The sequence below is a fragment of the Leptodactylus fuscus genome, chromosome 5, assembly GCF_031893055.1.
Source record: "Leptodactylus fuscus isolate aLepFus1 chromosome 5, aLepFus1.hap2, whole genome shotgun sequence".
Lineage (NCBI taxonomy): Eukaryota > Metazoa > Chordata > Amphibia > Anura > Leptodactylidae > Leptodactylus > Leptodactylus fuscus.
Window position 1 is genome coordinate 17,967,424 of NC_134269.1, and position 25,034 is coordinate 17,992,457.

General features: G+C 42.5%; 1 protein-coding gene across 1 annotated transcript in view; it reads left to right on the forward strand.

Moving 5' to 3' along the window:
- Positions 1 to 25,034, forward strand: part of CACNA1A (calcium voltage-gated channel subunit alpha1 A) — a 232,868-nt gene that overhangs the window by 52,383 nt on the left and 155,451 nt on the right. Inside the window, exons 2-3 of the mRNA XM_075272510.1 lie at positions 8,607 to 8,713; positions 10,645 to 10,784. Of these exons, the coding sequence (XP_075128611.1) occupies positions 8,607 to 8,713; positions 10,645 to 10,784 (247 nt within the window). The remainder of the gene's footprint in view (positions 1 to 8,606; positions 8,714 to 10,644; positions 10,785 to 25,034) is intronic.

The window sequence follows — 25,034 nt, forward strand, 5'->3', positions numbered from 1 at the left end:
TTAGGTGCCTCAGGTAAGTAACAGGTGCTGTTAATGACACAAATTAGAGAAGCATCACATGATTTTTCAAACAGTGCCAATACTTTTGTCCACCCCCTTTTTATGTTTGGTGTGGAATTATATCCAATTTGGCTTTTTGACAATTCTTTTTGTGGTTTTCCATTGAAGACAAATTAAAAGAAGATAATAATACCAAAGAATTTGTGATTGCAATCATTATCTGGAAGAAAATGAGTATTAACTGACAGAATTGTAGGGGTGCCAATACTTTTGGCCAACACTGTATAGCTATACAGCTAAGCATCCTACTGGTTATACTTCTAATAAAACACTGATGCATCTTACTGGTTATACCCCTGGCTTTATAGCTAAGCATCTTACTGGTTATACTTCTAGCTATACTAGCTATACAGCTGAGCATCTTACTGATAACACCTCTAGCTACAGTCCTATGAAAAAGTTTGGGCACCCCTATTAACCTTAATCATTTTTAGTTCTAAATATTTTGGTATTTGCAACAGCCATTTCAGTTTGATATATCTAATAACTGATGGACACAGTAATATTTCAGGATTGAAATGAGGTTTATTGTACTAACAGAAAATGTGCAATATGCATTAAACCAAAATTTGACCGGTGCAAAAGTATGGGCACCTCAACAGAAAAGTGACATTAATATTTAGTAGATCCTCCTTTTGCAAAGATAACAGCCTCTAGTTGCTTCCTGTAGCTTTTAATCAGTTCCTGGATCCTGGATAAAGGTATTTTGGACAAACAATTCAAGTTCAGTTAAGTTAGATGGTCGCCGAGCATGGACAGCCCGCTTCAAATCATCCCACAGATGTTCAATGATATTCAGGTCTGGGGACTGGGATGGCCATTCCAGAACATTGTAATTGTTCCTCTGCATGAATGCCTGAGGATTTGGAGCGGTGTTTTGGATCATTGTCTTGCTGAAATATCCATCCCCGGCGTAACTTCAACTTCATCACTGATTCTTGAACATTATTCTCAAGAATCTGCTGATACTGAGTGGAATCCATGCGACTCTCAACTTTAACAAGATTCCCGATGCCGGCATTGGCCACACAGCCCCAAAGCATGATGGAACCTCCACCAAATTTTACAGTGGGTAGCATGTGTTTTTCTTGGAATGCTGTTTCTTTTTGGACGCCATGCATAACGCCTTTTTTTATAACCAAACAACTCAATTTTTGCTTCCAAAATGAAGCTGCCTTGTCCAAATGTGCTTTTTCATACCTCAGGCAACTCTATTTGTGGCGTACGTGCAGAAACGGCTTCTTTCTCATCACTCTCCCATACAGCTTCTATTTGTGCAAAGTGCGCTGTATAGTTGACCGATGCACAGTGACACCATCTGCAGCAAGATGATGCTGCAGCTCTTTGGAGGTGGTCTGTGGATTGTCCTTGACTGTTCTCACCATTCTTCTTCTCTGCCTTTCTGATATTTTTCTTGGCCTGCCACTTCTGGGCTTAACAAGAACTGTCCCTGTGGTCTTCCATTTCCTTACTATGTTCCTCACAGTGGAAACTGACAGGTTAAATCTCTGAGACAACGTTTTGTATCCTTCCCCTGAACAACTATGTTGAACAATCTTTGTTTTCAGATCATTTGAGAGTGGGCTGTCCATGTTCAGCGACCATCAAACTTAACTGAACTTGAATTGTTTTGTAGAAAGAAATGGTCCAAAATACCTTCATCCAGGATCCAGGAACTGATTAAAAGCTACAGGAAGCGACTAGAGGCTGTTATCTTTGCAAAAGGAGGATGTACTAAATATTAATGTCACTTTTCTGTTGAGGTGCCCATATTTTTGCACCGGTCAAATTTTGGTTTAATGCATATTGCGCATTTTCTGTTAGTACAATAAACCTCATTTCAATCCTGAAATATTACTGTGTCCATCAGTTATTAGATATATCAAACTGAAATGGCTGCTGCAAACACCAAAATATTTAGAACTAAAAATGATTAAGATTAATAGGGGTGCCCAAACTTTTTCATAGGACTGTATGTAACAACCATCCTACTACTTATGTCTGTAGCTATATAGCTGAGGATCCTATTGGTTACACCTCTATCTATACAGCTGAACATCCTACTGTTATATTTATATCTATATAGCCAAGAATCCTACTGGATATACCTCTAGCTACAAAGCTTAGCACCCCAATGGTTATACATGTATAGTTGAGCATTCTATTTATACCTTCAGCTATACAACCCAGCATCTTACTGGTTATAGCTTTAGCTATACAGCAAAGCATGCTACTAGGTATACCTATAGCTATACTGCCTGGCACCCTATATACATCTAGCTATACAGTTGAGTATGCTACAGCTTATACCTCTAGCTATAAAACTCAGCATCTTACTGGTTATAGCTCTAGCACAGCCAAGCATCCTACTTACTTTCCATACCTCTAGAATAGACCCTTCTCTTCTGAAGACCAGGCTAACATAGAAATATTAATACGTTACTCAGATAGCAGGTACAGACATTATGGCAGATATGACTGATAACTAGGTTTAGGACCAACAGTCAGTAGAAATAAAAGGATCACTACAAAAGTTACACTGAATTTATGTTGGTCACACTAGACCATTAATTCCCAATATGCCTAACATTCAGGAACCCTTGCAAATCTGCTTCCATCCTCTGAACTAGGTCACCACCCAACCCAATGAAGGGACCACCAACAAAGGTACTGCATCTACAGTTTGGAAACGTCTATGACTTAGTTTGACGTGTTTCTCCTTTGGAAAGACATAAAGTGTTGATCGTTCTGAAATGGGACTAAACAATTGGTTCAGATCAGTCGAAATCTATTCTTTCATTATTGCTGATCAAATACTATAGTTTATAGGGCTTCCTCGGTGCAGACTACTATTCCAGTCACTGCCAATATCTACCAAGTAGATATGCAGTAATATGTAAAGCAGGGGTGCTCACACTTTTTCAGCGTGTGAGTAACTAAGCACAGATCTTCTGTGGATGTTGCTTGCTCCAATCCTTCTGACTCTTCATGTAACCTCAGACATGGGGTTGGGATCAGGGCTTTATCTGTGGGGGTCATATCATCACTTAATCCTTCAAATGGTGGCCAACCCTACCTAAAACTTACGCACAGTGCTGTTTGTCACTTTAACAAACCTTCTAATAGTGAAAATGATCACAGGAGAGGAAAACGATCCGCTAAAGCAATAGTTAGTCTTGCACATGCTTTTATTGCCTGTCAGCAGCACAGTATTTATTAGACAGGGTGTTTTGCTGCTGACGGACATAGAATTTTTGCCCTGCTGAATGAACAAACGCTCATTCATTGGGTGATTGTCAGCATTGTTAGACAACTAGCTGCTAAATCACTTTGCTTATGGGGCCTTTCGGCTGGTCATACACATGTACAGTCATTTGACTGAGAGTTGCCTCTTCCAAACCCCCATATACATACAAGCTTGGCTGTGACAAGCATGCACATGTTCTTAAAGGGGCTCTATCATTGGGAAAAGTCAATTTTAACTAAACATATACTTGCAGAGCCTTTAGAAAGGCAAATCCACACTTACCTTTTGTATGTTATTCCCCTCAGTAGTTTTTTTTTTTTTTTTACTGTAGATTGTGAGCCCCATATAGGGATCACAATGTACTTTTTTTTTCTCCTATACGTATGTCTTTGTAGAATGGGAGGAAATCTATGCAAACACGGGGAGTACATACAAACTCCTTCCAGATGTTGTTCCTGGCAGGATTCGAACCCTGGACTCCAGCGCTGCAAGGCTGCAGTGCTAACCACTGAGCCACCGTGTTGCCCCCTCAGTAGTTTCTGAATGAGCCCATTTTTATTCATATGCTAATTAGCCTCGAGCGAGCACTGTCTTCTGTGTGTACAGCAGAGGCGGCTGCTGCTGATGATTCAGGAGCCTCCCTACTGTCACACACACAGCAGACAGTGCTCGCTGAGACTTCCGGTGCTCGCTGGAGGCTAATTAGCATATGCATAAAAACAGGTTCGTTCAAAAACTACTGAGGAGATTAACATACAAAAGGTATATGTGAAATAGCCTTTCTAAAGGCTATGTATGTATGTGCTTAGTTAAAAATGACTTTTCCCAATGATAGAGCCCCTTTATAGAGGTGTTCCAAGTCCTTTTTTCAATCCCTAGAGAGGCTTAAAATAATAAACACTATATATTCACCTTCTGTTCATTTGGCATCAATCAGAGAGTCTCTGTTTGGGTCCCCTGTTCTTATCTTCTGCCTGCAGACATGCATGTCAGTCATCCAGTAGCTGAGCGATGATGAACAAATTGGTGGCATTGGTCATGTATGGGCCAAAGGTCAGAAGCTCCGGACAGAATCTTTGCTGGATTCATGGCCAGATGGATGTTGAGTACATAGTGTTTGTTATTTTAATACTGATGGTAAAAAAAAAGCTTGTAGCATCCCTTTAATAGGGACACCTAACAGGTCCATCTAAACTAGCTCACATCTCTGCTTGGTCATCATGAGTGTGTAGAAATAATGTATATAAATTGAATGTATTCCCGCACACCGTCTGTACGTTCCTGTATCCCTGGCGCGGTGCCAGGCGAACAGATAGAAGAGGGGGTGGAATTTGGAATGCAGGTACTGGGATTCTTTCTTGTCTATCACATCCATTCATATTTTGTATTTTAATAAACCGTCTGCTGGGAGAGCCAGCGCACTAGACGACAAGATGTCCTTGCTGTAGGCAGACGCAGTCACATGGTGGGCTTGGCACTAAAGTGTGATTGTGTTGTGACATGTTGTGACAGTGCACATATTCTCTCAGAGTATTGTTTGACTGCACCCTGTCACAATGGAAGTGTAAGGAAAAGCTGCTGAATGATACAGAATTACTCCAGCGCAGGCTTGCGGGAATGAATGGAGGCCTATACGTGCAGCATGTAGCAGAGCTGAATCGGTTGATGAATCATCTCTTTGTGCGTCCTCATAAACACTGACTAGAGACTATGCAGAATTCTATCAGAACCTCACACAACTAGTAGGAGTCTCCTGCATCACAGCCATAGACATCAGGATGGCCGACGTCTGCTCACACTGAAGCCAAATGCATCAGAATGATGGTGTCAGTGATGGCAACCATTATATTCAATCTGATACCCCACTGATAACAGTATTAAAGTGTGATGAAAGGATTAAAGGAAGAATTCCAGACGAAACATTTTTTTTTATCCATTGAAATTTTTTTTACTAAACAAGGGATGAAATGTACAAAATAGAAAACTCATATTACGCTGGGTTCACACCAGCATTCAGGTCTCTGGATCAGGTTTCCAAACCTGCCAGACAGTGTCTGGCCGTGAGCGCCGGTGAGCGTTTTTAGCTCTTTGCGGTGAAACCGTTTTTTTTTAAAACTGGACACAGTCCTCCATGTCTAACTCTGCATCCGGTTAAAAAAAACCCAGTTTTGCCGTGGAGAGCACAAACAGGCGCTCATGACCGGACACTTTTCAAACCCATTCAAATGAAACATGACTGTAGGTTTCCGTCTCCTGTCCAGTTTCGTGCAGGAAACGGAAACCTGGAAGCGGTGACCGGGTTCAGATGTGAACGAGCCCTTATCCACACTGACTAATAGCACTTGTTTTCTTTATACTTGTCTTTTATTTCAGATGCAATAACCTGGGTACATAGAATTACATGTCATATTTATAGATTATTAGAGATGAGCGAACACTGTTTGGATCAGCCGATCCGAACAGCACGCTCCCATAGAAATGAATGGAAGCACCTGGCACGTACGCTTTGCCGGCGGCCGGTCGCTTAACTCCCCGCGTGCCGGCCGCTTCCATTCATTTCTATGAGAGCGTGATGTTCGGAACGGCTGTTCCGAACAGTGTTCGCTCATCTCTATAGATTATACATCTCCTTGTACATTGTGATATGGACCATGCCGGTATACAGTCCTATGAAAAAGTTTGGGCACCCCTATTAATCTTAATCATTTTTAGTTCTAAATATTTTGGTATTTGCAACAGCCATTTCAGTTTGATATATCTAATAACTGATGGACACAGTAATATTTCAGGATTGAAATGAGGTTTATTGTACTAACAGAAAATGTGCAATATGCATTAAACCAAAATTTGACCGGTGCAAAAATATGGGCACCTCAACAGAAAAGTGACATTAATATTTAGTAAATCCTCCTTTGGCAAAGATAACAGCCTCTAGTCGCTTCCTGTAGCTTTTAATCAGTTCCTGGATAAAGGTATTTTGGACCATTCCTCTTTACAAAACAATTCAAGTTCAGTTAAGTTAGATGGTCGCCGAGCATGGACAGCCCACTTCAAATCATCCCACAGATGTTCAATGATATTCAGGTCTGGGGACTGGGATGGCCATTCCAGAACATTGTAATTGTTCCTCTGCATGAATGCCTGAGGATTTGGAGCGGTGTTTTGGATCATTGTCTTGCTGAAATATCCATCCCCGGCATAACTTCAACTTCATCACTGATTCTTGAACATTATTCTCAAGAATCTGCTGATACTGAGTGGAATCCATGCGACCCTCAACTTTAACAAGATTCCCGGTGCCGGCATTGGCCACACAGCCCCAAAGCATGATGGAACCTCCACCAAATTTTACAGTGGGTAGCATGTGTTTTTCTTGGAATGCTGTTTTTTTGGACGCCATGCATAACGCCTTTTTGTATGACCAAACAACTCAATCTTTGTTTCATCAGTCCACAGGACCTTCTTCCAAAATGAAGCTGGCTTGTCCAAATGTGCTTTTGCATACCTCAGGCGACTCTGTTTGTGGCGTACGTGCAGAAACGGCTTCTTTCTCATCACTCTCCCATACAGCTTCTCCCTGTGCAAAGTGCGCTGTATAGTTGACCGATGCACAGTGACACCATCTGCAGCAAGATGATGCTGCAGCTCTTTGGAGGTGGTCTGTGGATTGTCCTTGGCTGTTCTCACCATTCTTCTTCTCTGCCTTTCTGATATTTTTCTTGGCCTGCCACTTCTGGGCTTAACAAGAACTGTCCCTGTGGTCTTCCATTTCCTTACTATGTCCCTCACATGGAAACTGACAGGTTAAATCTCTGAGACAACTTTTTGTATCCTTCCCCTGAACAACTATGTTGAACAATCTTTGTTTTCAGATCATTTGAGAGCGGGCTGTCCATGCTTGGCGACCATCAAACTTAACTGAACTTGAATTGTTTTGTAAAGAGGAATGGTCCAAAATACGTTCATCCAGGATCCAGGAACTGACTAAAAGCTACAGGAAGTGACTAGAGGCTGTTATCTTTGCCAAAGGAGGATTTACTAAATATTAATGTCACTTTTCTGTTGAGGTGCCCATATTTTTGCACCGGTCAAATTTTGGTTTAATGCATATTGCACATTTTCTGTTAGTACAATAAACCTCATTTCAATCCTGAAATATTACTGTGTCCATCAGTTATTAGATATATCAAACTGAAATGGCTGCTGCAAACACCAAAATATTTAGAACTAAAAATGATTAAGATTAATAGGGGTGCCCAAACTTTTTCATAGGACTGTAACCTGGGTATCTCCTGTATATAATTATATATGTACAGCTGGTATAACCTGGGTATATACTGTATATAATTAATATGTACAGCTGGTATAACCTGGGTATATACTGTATATAATTATATATGTACAGCTGGTATAACCTGGGTATCTCCTGTATATAATTATATATGTACAGCTGGTATAACCTGGGTATATACTGTATATAATTATATATGTACAGCCGGTATAACCTGGGTATCTCCTGTATATAATTATATATGTACAGCTGGTATAACCTGGATATATACTGTATATAATTAAATATGTACAGCCGGTATAAGTTATACATCTGGTATATAGTGATATGGACCATGCCGGTATAACCTGGGTATCTCCTGTATATAATTTTATATGTACAGCTGGTATAACCTGGGTATATACTGTATATAATTAATATGTACAGCCGGTATAACCTGGGTATATACTGTATATTATTATATATATACAGCTGGTATAACCTGGGTATATACTGTATATAATTAATATGTACAGCTGGTATAACCTGGGTATATACTGTATATAATTATATATGTACAGCCGGTATAACCTGGGTATCTCCTGTATATAATTATATATGTACAGCTGGTATAACCTGGATATATACTGTATATAATTAAATATGTACAGCCGGTATAAGTTATACATCTGGTATATAGTGATATGGACCATGCCGGTATAACCTGGGTATATACTGTATATAATTATATATGTACAGCTGGTATAACCTGGGTATATACTGTATATAATTATATATGTACAGCCGGTATAAGTTATACATCTGGTATATAGTGATATGGACCATGCCGGTATAACCTGGGCACCTCCTATATACACATGTAAGTAGATATATATATTTATATTGTTGGTAACATCTGTTATATACATTAATATAGACTGTCAGTAATAAATGTAAGCTCTTGGGTATTCAGATCTTGTTGTATAACCAGAGTGTTCTGCCATGTTTTTTCCTTAACCTGAATCTTTACTCCTTTTGAATACATGATTTTAGCAACTATTATAGCGAATTGCATTGTTTTGGCAATGGAGCAACATCTGCCAGAGGGAGACAAGACTCCGATGTCCGAGCGCCTGGTAAGGCTTATAAATGTAACCACATAACGTGTGTTTGGGGGGGGTATAGTGAGTGAGTGAGTCATCTGCAAAATTATATTTAGGGGTCGTTCACACGACTGCTGGTGCCCCTTAGTAAAGTCCTTTACAAACCCAATATAACTGCACTGTATGAAAACAGTCTTAGGTAACCTGAAACACTGAACAGGCAGTCGGATCTGCAGGCAACTTGTCAAAGGGCAGAAGTAACTGAGCAGATTGTTATATCTTTTAGTAAGACATGGCTGACGTCACCCACACTATCTGGGCTCAGGAGTCCAGGGGGGTGAAGCCTTCATTTCTTATCTATTACAATCCGCTCAGTGCTTTTGCCCTTTAATATGTGGCCAGCAGATCAGGGAACATGTTCAGGAGGTTAATAAGGAAGTTTCACAGGTTCAGAAAACTGAAGCACATCCCATTTAAACACAAGTGCATATACCCCATTGTTTCTAAAAGGGTTCAAAATCCTGTGCTCCAAATCCCCTGCAAACATAAACTGATGAAAAACATAACTTACTAGATACCTGCGCCACCACTAGAGGGAGCTTAGAAGATAACATAACTACATATGCCATAAGTGGGGTTGAGCCGATCTTGACTTTTCAGGATCGATTTTAAAATCCAATTTCCATTTTTCATTCGAACCCGATCTCGATCCCAATTCCGATCCCAATGCAAGTCAATGGGATTTTTTTATTAATCAGAGATCAGATTTTAAAAGCAATCCTATTCGCTATACAGCATGGAATCTAAGAATTGAACGCTCTAATTGTTAGAATCCACGCTGTGTAGTGAATCACTAAATAGCCAGAGGATTTTTTTTTAATCCTCTGGCTACTTAGTCCCCCCTGGTGTCCACTTACCTGCAGAGATGGCTGCTCCGGTGTTCTTCTTCACCTCGCTGCCCCTCCACGCTGCTCTTCTCGCCTCGCTGCCCCTCCACGCTGCTCTTCTCGCCTCGCTGCCCCCTGCCTCCCAGGTTAGGAGAGTGTGGGCGGATTAGGAGAGTGTGGGCGGGTACTGGGAGGGGAGACGTCATGTCTCCCCGCCCTGTACCCGCCCACACTCTCCTAAGTCACAAGCCCCACCTACCTAGCTCTTTAAACACTAACCTGGGAGGTGGTGGCAGCGAGGCAAAGAAGAGCAGCGTGGAGGGCCACCGAGGCGAATAAGAAGGAGAACACCGGGCACCAGAGCAGCCATCTCTGCAGGTAAGTAGCTACTAGAGATGTTAGTTTAGTCTCCCATTAGAATGAATGGAGGCAGCCGGCGTGCAGAGGGTTAAGGCTGTGCTCCGGCTGCTTCCATTCATTCCTATGGATCCGCAGCGGAGCCTTCACACTGAATATACACTATATACTCAGTATGAAGGCTAAGCAAAGCATTGTGGGAAATAATACTGATCTCGATCCCACCTAAAAAGATTGTGTTCGGGATTCCGATCACGATTGTGAATTTTTCTCAATCGCCGATCAGAATCCGATTTTTTTCCGAACACGATCGCTCAACCCTAGCCATAAGCAGTAAGCTCCCCAGCTCCCTCTAGTGGCAGACGGCCAGCATGTTCTTTTTTATATCTAGGTCTATGCATTTGATTTGGAGATCTGAATCAGAAAACAAAACTGTATTCTCTATACATCACATGAGGAAAAAGGAGGAGATTCACTTTAAAGTAGTGCTAAATAAAATATCTAGAGATTTATTATTAGAGGGTTTCCCATCTGAGCATTTATGGTTATATCTAAAGCAAGTGATGCCTGATATATGCCGGGGCCACCTCTGGGGTCCGCATCTATCTTCACAATTGTAGCCCAGTTGACAGCCACAAGTGAATGAGAGAAGTCCGCTCATGTGAAAGTCTCCCCTTGGCTATAATCATGGATGCATCTGACATGTTGTTCTCTTCCCAGGATGACACAGAACCTTACTTCATTGGAATATTCTGCTTTGAAACGGGAATTAAGATCATTGCCTTGGGGTTTGCATTTCATAAAGGATCCTATCTACGCAATGGCTGGAACATGATGGACTTTGTGGTTGTTCTCACTGGGTAAGTGTCCTCCCCCCAGACAACATACAATGGAGTTCATGCTTAAGATGTTATGTAAGATTCTGCCTGTTTACCCAATATGTCATCTCTCCTAATACACAGACATCAGGACACACAGACCTCTCCTAATACACAGACCTCAGGACACACAGACCTCTTCTAATACACAGACCTCAGGACACACAGATCTCTCCTAATACACAGACATCAGGACACACAGACCTCTCCTAATACACAGACATCAGGACACACAGACCTCTCCTCCTCCTAATAGACAGACATCAGGACACACAGACCTCTCCTCATCCTAATACACAGACATCAGGACACACAGACCTCTCTTCCACCTAATACACAGACATCAGGACACACAGACCTCTCCTCCTCCTAATACACAGATCTCAGGACACACAAATCTCTCCTAATACACAGACATCAGGACACACAGACCTCTCCTAATCCTAATACACAGACATCAGGACACACAGACCTCTCTTCCACCTAATACACAGACATCAGGACACACAGACCTCTCCTCCTCCTAATACACAGATCTCAGGACATACAGACCTCTCCTCCTCCTAATAAACAGACATCAGGACATACAGACCTCTCCTCCTCCTAATACACAGATCTCAGGACATACAGACCTCTCCTCCTCCTAATACACAGACATCAGGACACTCAGACCTCTCCTCCTCCTAATACACAGATCTCAGGACATACAGACCTCTCCTCCTCCTAATACACAGACATCAGGACACGCAGACCTCTCCTCCTCCTAATACACAGACATCAGGACACACAGACCTCTCCTAATACACAGACATCAGGACACACAGACCTCTCCTAATACACAGACCTCAGGACACACAGACCTCTCCTAATACACAGACATCAGGACACACAGACCTCTCCTCCTCCTAATACACAGACATCAGGACACACAGACCAATCCTAATACACAGACATCAGGACACATAGACCTCTCCTAATACACAGACATCAGGACACACATACCTCTCCTCCTCCTAATACACAGACATCAGGACACACAGACCTCTCCTCCTCCTAATACACAGACATCAGGACACACAGACCTCTCCTCCTCCTAATACACAGACATCAGGACACGCAGACCTCTCCTAATACACAGACATCAGGACACACAGACCTCTCCTCCTCCTAATACACAGACATCAGGACACACAGACCTCTCCTCATCCTAATACACAGACATCAGGACACTCAGACCTCTCCTAATACACAGACATCAGGACACACAGACCTCTCCTCCTCCTAATACACAGACATCAGGACACTCAGACCTCTCCTAATACACAGACATCAGGACACACAGACCTCTCCTCATCCTAATACACAGACTCTCTCCTACACCTCACTATTAGATTTGTTCCATTCTTTTGAGGACATCTTTGTAGTTCACCACATTTGGGGTTTCCTTCCCGATCCCCATTACTAAATGTCTACGTAGCTGATATATATCTCACACATTCTAGGTCGGGGTTATGACTCTGATAGTGGGGAGGTGACGGAGACTCTTGCTCTGTGCCCCCCTACTCCCGCTGACCCCCACCTCCATGTATCCGCTGGTGTTGTATAAGTTATCCTGGAGGCCGGCCAGCCCTCTCCTTATGCTTTGCCACATTAGTGGATCCCAGAACATTTCTGTAGCACTGTAACTAGTTCAGGCTTTAAATAACTGTCCTCATTGTCTTGTCCCGGCTGTGGCATTCTGGGAAGTCAGTGCACCTGGGAATACATCCTATCTCTTTCTCTACAGCTGCTAGATTTGACTTTTCTTATTGTATCGGCTGACGATGAACTCAATACAGTTTTATCAAACATGCCACCGGCTTTTCATCCCCGTCTATTAACTCCGGGTGGGGGAGGGGTGACAATTCTATATAAATCACGGACAGATACAAATGCAGGTTGTTAGCTGTATGTCATAGTCAATACAATCTGTTTTGTCTTCAAGTCGTTTTTTAAATTAAGTTATGTCCTTTAAAATCTGGCAATGGTTGGCAGTAGGAGCAGATAGGGATTCAGGCAGACTTGTATCTCTCTTGTATGGCACAAATCCTACAGCGCTGCTAATCTGAGCAGCCAAGTAACAGCTACATATGAGGGGTGACTGATGGTGAGAGTCTTGTGATGAAGAGCTCCAAAATCCCAAAATAAACAGGATTTAATCATAAAAATTCTATCTGCCTGCAGACACCAATAGAGGGTGCTTGCTGCATACTATTTATGCTTTGCATTGGACTCATGTATGGTAAACTCCCCCTAGTGGTGGCTGGTGGCAGCAGAAAGAGTATTGGAAAGGGTCTCCGTTTTTCAGATGAGGACTGACTTTAGACTTAGTTTAACGGGAGTCCAGAGGACTATTCATTATGGTTCAAGGGGTTCCAGCCTGGTCATGTGATTGGAACCAGCACTACGACCCCAGGGTCACTCTGTCCCCATCCACTCACAAGTAATTACATGAACTATGGGGGCTAGCTGACTGTAGTGGCCAGATCGAATAAGCTAGTCTTAGCAACCTGGACAACCCCTTTAAACTTGGAAGTGATTGTCTGGTTTAAATCTTTTGTTTTTTTAGCAAAATAATGTATTCCTGATTAAGATTGTAAAGTTGTGAAGTGCTGGTTACTGCATTGTGTTGTACTGTGCAGGACCTGTGGTCACCTGACCATGCTGTGTAGGTCCTGAAGTCAGTTTTTACACATCATATACTGTTAGCACCAGACTGTGGTTGGTTCTGGCATTTCCCTTATCGCTGATGGGATTAATAAATGCGCTCTTGGGTATATACCTGTAGTTGGGAAAGGTTCTGCAACATGAGCTGAGGTTGTGTGAGGGGTCTGACTGAGTAGTGATTGCTGTGACTGTGACTGGAGTTAGAAAGGACTAAGTGACACGCCAGAGTAGACTGAGTCACCTAAAGAGTAATGGCGCTGGGTTGGGGGAGTCCTGCGGTGCTAGCAGGCAGTTTTCAGTACAATTTGTCATTTATTCATTTATGTCTCTGCTCATTCTGTGCTTACTAGTCAGGCTGTGTGTGCGCACTCATACAGGGGGGCTGTCAGTCAGCAGGTAAGACCACCCCTTGTCTACTAAGTGCACAGGGCACAATAGAAGGAAACTTACATTAATAATACAAGTTACAATGAATCATTTCCCACAAGTTATGTGTCAGTCTGTGCAGCTCCTACTGCTCTATAACATTCTGCCTACGAATGAGACTGTATTTTTGGGTTCAGCCCATACCCACGAAAAATCATCAGAAAAACAGCAACCCTCAATCACATACAACATCCCAAAAACATTCCTTTATTGTTCAATAAATGGTACAAACAAAATTCCATCATGAAGACCCCTAGGTTTAACACTATCCAATCTAAAGATCCATTCTGCCTCTTTTTCAGGATTATACTATCCCGGTCTCCTCCTCTCAGGGGTCTACACCCCAACTCAATTCCTTGAAATCTAAGTGTAGATGCATCTACCCAATGTTTATCCCAGAAATGAAGACTCAAGGGCCGTTCTTCTCTCCTATTTATATACCCAACATGGTCTAAAATTCTACGGCGCAGTTCCCTTTTAGTTTTGCCTACATAGTTGAGGGGACACAGGCATGATGCAACGTAAACCACCCCGGTAGAGCGGTAATTGATAAAGTCTCTGGCAAAAAAAAGTCATATTTGTACTTGCCGCTATCACTTCATTGCCTCTCAAGGCAAAATCCTACACCTCCCACAACTGAAGGTGAAATTAGGTTGATTACTACCCAGCCAGGTAGTTCCTTCATCTGGCTCAAAATGGCTGTGCAGCAATCTATCCTTAATATTACTTCCTCGCCTATAGGTAACAGTAGAGTGCACAGACACCTTATCCACCAGATGGGGGTCCTGACGTAAAATGTCCCAATAGGACCTCAAGGTGTCAAACACCATCTTGGAACCCTGATCAAATGTGCTGATCAAACCAATCATGTAGCTGGCCTGTCCTTTGGTATCAGTAGGCTCTGCCTATCACATCCAGCTGCCTGGATAATCCTTAGCTTCTCTTAATACATTATTAGGGTATCTTCTATCCCTGACTCGTTGTTCCACTTTCTGGGATTCAATGTTAAACTCCTGGATGGATGAACAGTTCCTGCTTATCCATAGGAACTGTCCCTTTCCCCTACACAAAGGTCTTGGGTGAGAACTCTCCCACCTTAATAGATTGTTAGTTACTATAACCTAGTGGAGATATGTCCTGCAGCCCCAATCGATATTTGCAAATCCAGGAACGTAACATCTTTCTGACTTGCTGCAAACTTCAGATTTAGATTGTTGATATTTAAACCTCTACGAATCACCAAAAACTCTCCACAGTACCTGTCCAAATTATCAGAATGTCGTCAATATACCTGAGCTGTAGGAGGATGTGCTGTGTCCTCCCATGACTCAGAAAATATGTGATGCTCCTCCCACCACCCCCAAAACAAATTGGAATATGTCGGGGCTGCCCATGGCAGTAGCCTGCAGTTGGTGGAAGAAGCGTCTATTGAATATAAATACATTCCATGTTAGGATGAACCTCAATAACTTCATGACAAATTGATTATGACTCGTCATATGTGTGCTCCATTTTAGTATGAAATGCTCCACAGCCTCACACCCCAATTCATGGGGTATGGAGCTGTATAAAGCCTCCACATCCAGACATGCCAATGATGCACCAGTAGGAATCTGTACTCCATCAAGGTGCCTGAGGACGTCCATAATGTCCTGAACATACGACGGTAAAGCCAGCACAAATGGGTGTAAAAACCCTATAAACATATGTGCTGGCACTTTCTGTAATGTCGCCCATGCCTGAAACTATTGGACACCCTCTAAGGGGAGGATACCCCTTATGCACCTTGGGGAGATAATAGAAAGTGGTTAGACGTGGAAACTTGGGGCAGATGAAATCTTACTCTTTCCTTCCTGTCTGGCATCCTTTAGGGCTCGTTCACACGGGGGCGGTGGGGGCGGATTTTGACAGAGAGTGACGCAGAAGCCGCGTCACTCTCGGGTCAAAACCCACCTGCCACAACCATCGCGGTCGTGGCTTTCCCCTCTGTAGCCGGCTCGAATGAATGAGCCAATACAGGCGGGTGCTGCCGCTAGGCAGAAGCCGCGGCTCAGCGCTCCGCGGCTTCCGCCTGAAGAAAGGTCATGTTGCTTCTTTTTTTCTGCTAGCAGAAAAAAAAAAGCAATCTACATAGACCACTATTGTAAAGGGGTGGATTTTGAAGTGAAATCTGCTGTCAAAATCCACCCCCTTTGTTCACGTGTGAACTAGCCCTTAGAATCGTATGTAGTTCAGTCATGGCTCTTATTGTAATTCTGTGATAGAAAGATCATCAATAAACATACTTAAAGGGATCCTATCATTAAAATCAATTTGTTGTCCCTAACACATAGGAATTGCCTTAAAGTCTATTCTTCTCCTACCTTTAGATGTCTTCTGCGCCGTCATTCGATATAAATCCCGGTTTTCGTCGGTATGCAAATGAGTTCTCTTGTAGCACTGGGGGCGGGCACCAGCGCTCAAACAACACTGGCCAATGCTGCGAGAGAAATCTCCAGCGCCGCCTCCATCTTCTTCAGGAACGTGCTCTCTTCACGCGTCTTCAAGCTTACTCTAGGTCTCAGGCAGACGACTGTGCATGCCTGCCGGCCACAAGAAGATGGCCGCTTACAATACTGTGTAAACGGCCATTTTCTTGTGGCCGGCAGGCATGCACAGTCAGCTTTGCCCTAGGCTCGAGGCCTAGAAGTTTGAAGCCAGCGCCGGAAGAGAACGCAAAGAGGCCGTTCCTGAAGAAGATGGAGGCGGTGCTGAAGATATGTCTCACAGCATTGGGGACGCCCCCAGTGCTGCGAGAGAACTCATTTGCATACCAAAGAAAACTGGGATTTCTACCAAACGGCGGTGCGGAGAAGACATCTAAAGATAGGAGAAGAATAGACTTTTTTAAGGCTATTCTTATGTGTTAAGAACAAAAAATTGAGTTTTAATGATAGGATCCCTTTAATCCAACCTAATCCACTGCATGAATATTGGCCGACGTAACCGATATCTTCCAGCCACACCTTTGAGTATTTAGCAAAAAATTGAGCTCAGAATGTGAGCATTTTGCAAAACAGCAGGAGACATCTGTGCTTTTCTAAATGACTTATTTTGGAGGACGGGCAGCTTCCACTATCAGTTTTATATCCCGATATACAGCCATCAGAGCCGTCTATAGATGGCTCATCCTCCTGACTGCATTGACGTTAAATGTGCTTCTCCCCCTTTAAATAAGAGAAGCGTAAGGAAGCGGCAGACACCTCTTTGGGGTATCTGTCTGACATCCTAAGTCATTCATAAAACCTGCATGTCTCCTCCCGCCTCTGTCCTCGGCGCCGGCTCAGGAGATTGGAGGATGGGAGAGGAGAGCGTTCTGTTCCCAGCAAGATGGTATCAATGAACGGTGCTTTGTCACCAAGGTAACAGGACGAAAAGGTAGTCGTGGAAACCGTGTGAATGAGGCATGGCTAGTTGCCATGGAAACCTTCTGAATGGGGATAGACCCGGTGCCGCTCGGCACCTCCCCCCCCCCTCCCAAAAATATTACCATAAATCCATAATTTATAGATTTCAGGATAGGATATTAATAGTGCGGGGAAAGGAGTTTCCTACAGCAGCGGGATCAGAATACGGCTGTAACCTGGATAGGATGACGGGGGGGGGGGGGGGAGGGACATGGACAGGATGAGGGAAGATGTATCACACACATAGGGAGGCCGATGGGTTTTTCCCACTTTATTTTTTAGAATTTTCTTGGGTTAATCCTGAGACATTGTTAGCTAAGACAATCCCTGTCCATATACCACATTAGGGCTGATGGGTATTGGGGGTGACGTTATGGGGGTTGAGGAGGTAGCCAGCGTGCGACACTCCATCTCAATGTTCGCCATATAGTACTACGTGTCTGCCTGGCCATGGCTTCCCCCCACCCTCACCCCCATACATCAGCTGTTGGCCATGAATGTTAGGAGTAAAATCTACCCCCCCCCCCCCCCAAATGGTGGATCTACAAGACGCCCACTGTGTAAGGCTTGTGCTTCATGTGACCACCTAGGACTATCAGGACTGCAGAGACCAGGATTACCCACAAAACAATGGTGTCCCCTCCGCTAATACCATTCACCACACCATAAATAATGTATTTGTTAAGTGCGTGGGGGGGTCGATCATAGCTTTTATTTAAGATTCAAGCATTAGCCCCGCACCGCCGCAGCCATTTTTTATTTTTTACTCCCCGCCTTCCAAAAGTCGTAACTTTTTTATTTTTCCGTTCGCAGAGCCATATGAGGGCTCACATTGTACTTGGTAACGTTGCCTTACAATGTAATGGGAAGCTGAGAAAAAACTCAGAATGGGATGTTATTAGAAAAAAACAGCATTAGCGCAGTTTTCTTATGGGCTTCGTTTTTATGGCACTGACTGTGCAGCCAAAATGACGTTACCTGGGTCCTGAGGGTTGGTACAATTAAGGCGATACGAAGTTTAGTTTTTGAGGGGATTTTTTGTTTTAAATTCTTAAAGGGATACTATCACTAAAAAAAAACAAAAAAAAAACTTATACTCGAGTATAAGCCGAATTTTTCAGCCCAGTTTTTGTGCTGAAAAAGCCTTTCTCGGCTTATACTCGAGTCAGCAAAAAAAAAAAATATATATATATATATGTATATATTTTTTTTTTAGGAGGGTGGTGACCAGCCACAATATTAATGTATAGAATCTCCCATAAAATAGTGCAAAAAAAAATAATAAAAAAAAATAAAAGTTCTTAATCCCTCCTTTCCCTAGAATACATATAAAAGTAGAAAATGACTGTGAAACACAAAAACATTAGGTGTCCCTGTGTCTGACAGTGCCCGGTCTACTGACTATAGGGGATCTGCAGTGCTCCTGTTCCGTCAGGAAGGGGTTAATAGGAGCACTGCAGATCCCCTATAGTCAGCCAGGCTGAATTCCAAGTGGGGGAAGAAAAAAACTCAGTCCTCAAGTTCAGGGAAGGGGCAGACAGACAACCAAAACACCCCCTCCCCTTCCCCAGCAACTACTGCACCCAAAAACTCCGACCATTTTAGTTTTTGAAATTTTCCAGTAGCTGCTGCATTTCTCCCTCTCGGCTTATACTCGAGTCAATAAGTTTTCCCAGTTTTTTTGTGGTAAAATTAGGGGGGTCAGCTTATACGTGAGTATATACAGTATGTAGGAATAGCGTTTATAAGGGCTGTTCATCTCTTATCTTTATTTTGCAGGTCCGAGCCGCCATTTTCACATTCTTCATCTTTTATTCTTTCTGCTAATAACGCTCATAGAGCACAGGGCGCTCCCTCTGTTCTCAGAGCACGGCTTCCTCATCACTTCCAGGACCACTTCTGTCCTCTCTTCCTATCTGGTTTCCTCCTCTTCACTGCATCGGCCATTTTGTAAAATGGCGGTAAGCAATGATGAAGCTGTGCTCTGAACATAAATAGCATAAAGAATAAAAGATGAAGAATTTGAAAATGGCGGCGCGGACCTGCAAAATAAAGGTAAGGCTTAGTTCACACGGAGTTAACGCGCGTACAATCTGACACGTATACACGTGTCAGAACGTGAGCGCTCAAAACAGATCCCATTCATTTCAATGTGTCGGCTTACGGGCGTATAACGCGCGTAATTTTGTGCCTGCGCCCATGTTCCGAGATTCACGAGAATTGACAAGAATCTGACGAGAATCTGGGCTAATAAACAGGTAAAAGGAAAAAAAAAAGAAGCTTTAAAAATTTTTTTTATTTAGAACTTTATTACCTCCCTTCCCTAGAATACATATAAAAGTAGAAAATTACTGTGAAACACATACACATTAGGAATCCCTGTGTCCGAAAAAGCCCGGTCTACTGATATTTTTCCTGTACTGTGAACATCAAAATCAAAACTGCTAAACCTGCCGGGGTTTTCACCGTTTTGCCTCTATGCATCCCCGTACAGCTGCAGGGTCACCTGTCAATGTGGCCTTGCAGCTGTTGCAAAAATACAACTCCTATATATTAAATATTTTACCATTTTGTGCTTCAAAATTTTTCCCCCTACTTTCCTCCTCTAAAACCTAGGTGCGTCTTATAGTCCGAAAAATACTTTGGGATGAAAGTATTTAGTATTTCTATTTAAAATACTTTCCCAGAGTATTTTCCCGAACCTTGGTATACATCTCATAATATGATCAGCTAGCTGTAACATATCTGATCATTATTAATGTGTTATAAGGACAATCCCTTACACCACACACTACTAGCATCATGGGGAGCTCTGCAAAGTGAAAAACATTTTCATTGACAACCTTAAAACCTGCAATTCTTGTCTTAGCAGTTTGTTGTCAGACAGTACAGTAAACCATGAGATTGTAATGGGACCAAGGAGCACTGTCCTGGAGAGACGGATAGGGGATGTATTATGTGACTGGTAAAATAACAACTAAATGAACTGCTGAACTAGTAACTCATCATGAAGGTCTGAGCTCCATCAGATATATGTACATGACTGAGCGCAGCAGTGACACCTATGGCAGGTTAATGGTACTGACTCATGGTGAGTGTATATGAGAAAGCTGAAAAGCAGCTGCACCTAGGATACTTAGCACAAAGTAGACTAAACCTCTGGACAAACAAGATGATAGATGGTAAACAGGAGTAGGTAAAATGGAGTGAGCCTGCGGTATCTACCTAAATCCAGATGGGTTAGGGTCAGAACGTCACATAGGGTGGCATAGTTAAACTCTACTTCAACAATGCAACACTTGAAAATGCAGACACTTGTAGAAGTATTAGATGTGATGGGCTGATGGCAGCGCCACCTACTGGATTCATGACACACCTAGTTTAAACCATTCTGTTCTAGGCTTAACACTAACCAGATGGTGATTTTTAGCACAAAAACAAGTGAGGCTAGGTTCACACGATGTATTTTGGCTCGTAATTTGGCACGTAGATGACGCGGGAGCTTTTGCGGGCCGTATACGCTCCCATTCATTTCAATGGGAGCGTAGATCGTATACGCGGTGCTATTTTGCGCCGCACTGTGTCACTCCCTCCTCCCATCTACTCCTCGCACTTGCTTTATTTCCCAATAAACTATTTTTTCCCGGAATGGGAACTAGATGAGTTACGTCACAATGTAGATCAGATCACTTTGATGTAATAGTTTCTGAACTACTGAGCTCAACCTTCCAGGATCTCCTGCTTGTTCAGTGATCTTATATATAGGGCCTGCTCTGCAGATCTACATGATCTGTACTGTATAGCATTATAGAGGCTCAGCTCTACAAGCCGTCTCATGGCTAACTCTACAGTGATGGTTATAGTAAATCTGAGCATACCGTTACATTACGAACCGTTATACACAGGTGTAAGAACTAAAGTTGTGTATGGGTCACGGAGAAGGTCGGTGTCACATAAATAGCTCTATACCCAGGAAGACTGATGCAGGAATGATGCCGTGTCTTTGGAACGGTAACATCTAGCCCGGAATCATTTCCACTTATTTCTCATTACTAAATGTGTATAATACCAGAATATTCTGCAGCGGTATACGGAAAGATCTACATACACTGAATTAGTCCAGGGGAATAGACACCCAACATGGAGAACATACACACAGGCGAGGGTATACAGAGAAAGGCCAGATGTAAAAGCAAAATGGTCCTGCACCCCCTGTGTGAGATCGATACAAAGGGGATGTTACCCATCCCAAACAATGTCCTGTATCACTTGTTTATATCAGAAAGATGGCCGGGCATGCTCTCTGCAAAACTTGTCCGAATTTTCTGGAAACACATTGCTTTCTGTAAGGGATTGATAAGAGTCTGCTATCAATATCTGAGCAGTGGGTCCCAAACTGTCTTACCCCAGTATTTACTATTAATATAAATATTATTTACTATTATATTACTATTATTATTATTACTACTATTATTATTTACTATTATTACTATTATACTACAATTATTTTTTTATTATTACTATTATTATATTACTATTATTATTACTATTATTATAGTTATTATTATAGTATTATTACTATTATTATTATTATATTACCATTACATTATTATTATTATTATTATATTACTGTTAGGGCCCCTTCACACGGCGTAAGCGCGCCGCTCATTTAGACCCGTACACGCGAGCGCTTCAAAACACATCCCATTCACTTCAATAGGAGCGCGCTTACGCCGTGTGAAGGAGCCCTTATTATATTACTATTATTTACTATTATTATGTTAGCTATTTACTATAACAGACCTACAGGTCTGCCCTTCAGCTAATAGACATTTGGTTACTGATGTCCCTAGAATAACATAATAGTAACTTAATATCCAAGGACCAATAAGTGTCAGACTGTGTAAGACCGGGCATATAAAAAATATATAAAACCCCCCCAAAACATCCAAGTTGCAGCTGCAACAAAAGGTTCATTTTTCATATGTGTTCAATCTGTATGTCCGAGTAGCAGATGGCCACAAGATCTCTAAGACAATGTCCTGCCACAATAAGTAGCGGAAAAACACATTACAGCATTCACTACTATAAACTGTGTGTTGTCCATTGTACACACAGACAGCACAGAGACCAAAAATAATGGCATATGGATTTGTTTAAGCCTCATGGATATGACCGTGTGCACATCGGCCCATTCATTTCTATGGCCACTGTGGGGAATCGCTCAGGTAGATACTTGGTAGCAGTGCAGGATACAGGGACACAGAGACTGGGTTGCAGACAAGTTCAGCGTTTATTTAACTTGCGGTGCATAAACTGCCTTTGCAGAGGCATAAGCAAACAAAATAAAAGCCTTCTCGGCTGAGAACTAACTGTATCAGAACATGTTCCCTGACTACACAGGAGCCTGGCTGCCAGACTCTCGCTCTGGATACATCAAACGGTGGCACAGTAGCTGGTTTGTAGGGTTAGTTCGCAGAGGACCTCTCAGCTCTGTCAGTGTGGTGCCCATACTTCCTAGTCCTGACACACAGCCTATACCAGGCCTTAGTTACACAGCAGACCTCCCTGGTGTGGGGCTTTACCAAACACCCTTTAGCTGCCTGGCTGAAACATACCTGTTCTCCCAGACCACACCCTTCACTTTCTCACACTCCATATGTTGTATTCTCATGGCCCCTTGTATCTAGCTGTGAGCCAGGAGCATAACTCAGGACAAGTCCTCTATCTGTATGTTGTGTGGCCTGTGCTTACTGTCCTCAATGAATGGGGCAGTGGAGGCACAGGCGGCACACGGATGTCATCCATGTGCTGTCCAATCATGGCCCAGCATACACACACTGTCGTCTGCAGGTTACCAAAGAGTAAGAACCTGTAACCTTCTATTCTACCTTACATTGTATCACTAATACAATGCAATAAAACAGAGCTGGCTGGTTTCAGTATTGGTGATACTCCGAACAATATTGACCATGGGCTGGACTATAATATTGCTGAGTAAAGGGGATCTTCCCCAGAACACTAAATCCTCCTGGACTTCATTGAGCAGCCTGTAGTCATTGCTTTATAGGACAGAGAAGTGATCTATGTTCCCGGAGGGTGAGTGTGCGCTGACTCATCTCTCTGCACACAAGCCACAGCTACATCACTCTGACCCTTCTGCCATTTTTGTTAATCATCCTAAAACACTTAACCCTTTGGGATTGTGTTTAAATACAACGCTATGGGCTACACTCCTGTAATGTGTAATGCTTTACAGGGTAAAAGGGCTGTAAGAAGTCACCTTGACACTCATTACAAAAAGGGGACCTACTCTACCCTGAACACCTATAGCTGCGAGTTTGGTTCAGGAATTGGAAAACTATTCATTTCTTTGGTCTCCTTAGTGCAAAAAGTAATGCGACAGTAATGTCAGAATACAGAGATAATACACACAGTGATGTCACAGTACAGGGATAATACACACAGTGATGTCACAGTACAGAGATAATACATACAGTGATGTCACAGTACAGGGATAATACACACAGTGATGTCACAGTACAGAGATAATACACACAGTGATGTCACAGTACAGGGATAATACACACAGTGATGTCACAGTACAGGGATAATACACACAGTGATGTCACAGTACAGAGATAATACACACAGTGATGTCACAGTACAGGGATAATTCACACAGTGATGTCACAGTACAGGGATAATACACACAGTGATGTCACAATACAGGGATAATACACACAGTGATGTCACAGTACAGAGATAATACACACAGTGATGTCACAGTACAGAGATAATACACACAGTGATGTCACAGTACAGGATAATACACACAGTGATGTCACAGTACAGGGATAATACACACAGTGATGTCACAGTACAGAGATAATACACACAGTGATGTCACAGTACAGAGATAATACACAAAGTGATGTCACAGTACAGGGATAATACACACAGTGATGTCACAGTACAGGATAATACACACAGTGATGTCACAGTACAGAGATAATACACACAGTGATGTCACAGTCCAGGGATAATACACACAGTGATGTCACAGTACAGGATAATACACACAGTGATGTCACAGTACAGAGATAATACACACAGTGATGTCACAGTACAGAGATAATACACACAGTGATGTCACAGTACAGAGATAATACACACAGTGATGTCACAGTACAGAGATAATACACACAGTGATGTCACAGTACAGGATAATACACACAGTGATGTCACAGTACAGGGATAATACACACAGTGATGTCACAGTACAGAGATAATACACACAGTGATGTCACAGTACAGAGATAATACACACAGTGATGTCACAGTACAGAGATAATACACACAGTGATGTCACAGTACAGAGATAATACACACAGTGATGTCACAGTACAGGATAATACACACAGTGATGTCACAGTACAGAGATAATACACACAGTGATGTCACAGTACAGGGATAATACACACAGTGATGTCACAGTACAGGATAATTCACACAGTGATGTCACAGTACAGGATAATACACACAGTGATGTCAGAGTACAGAGATAATACACACAGTGATGTAACAGTACAGAGATAATACACACAGTGATGTCACAGTACAGGATAATTCACACAGTGATGTCACAGTACAG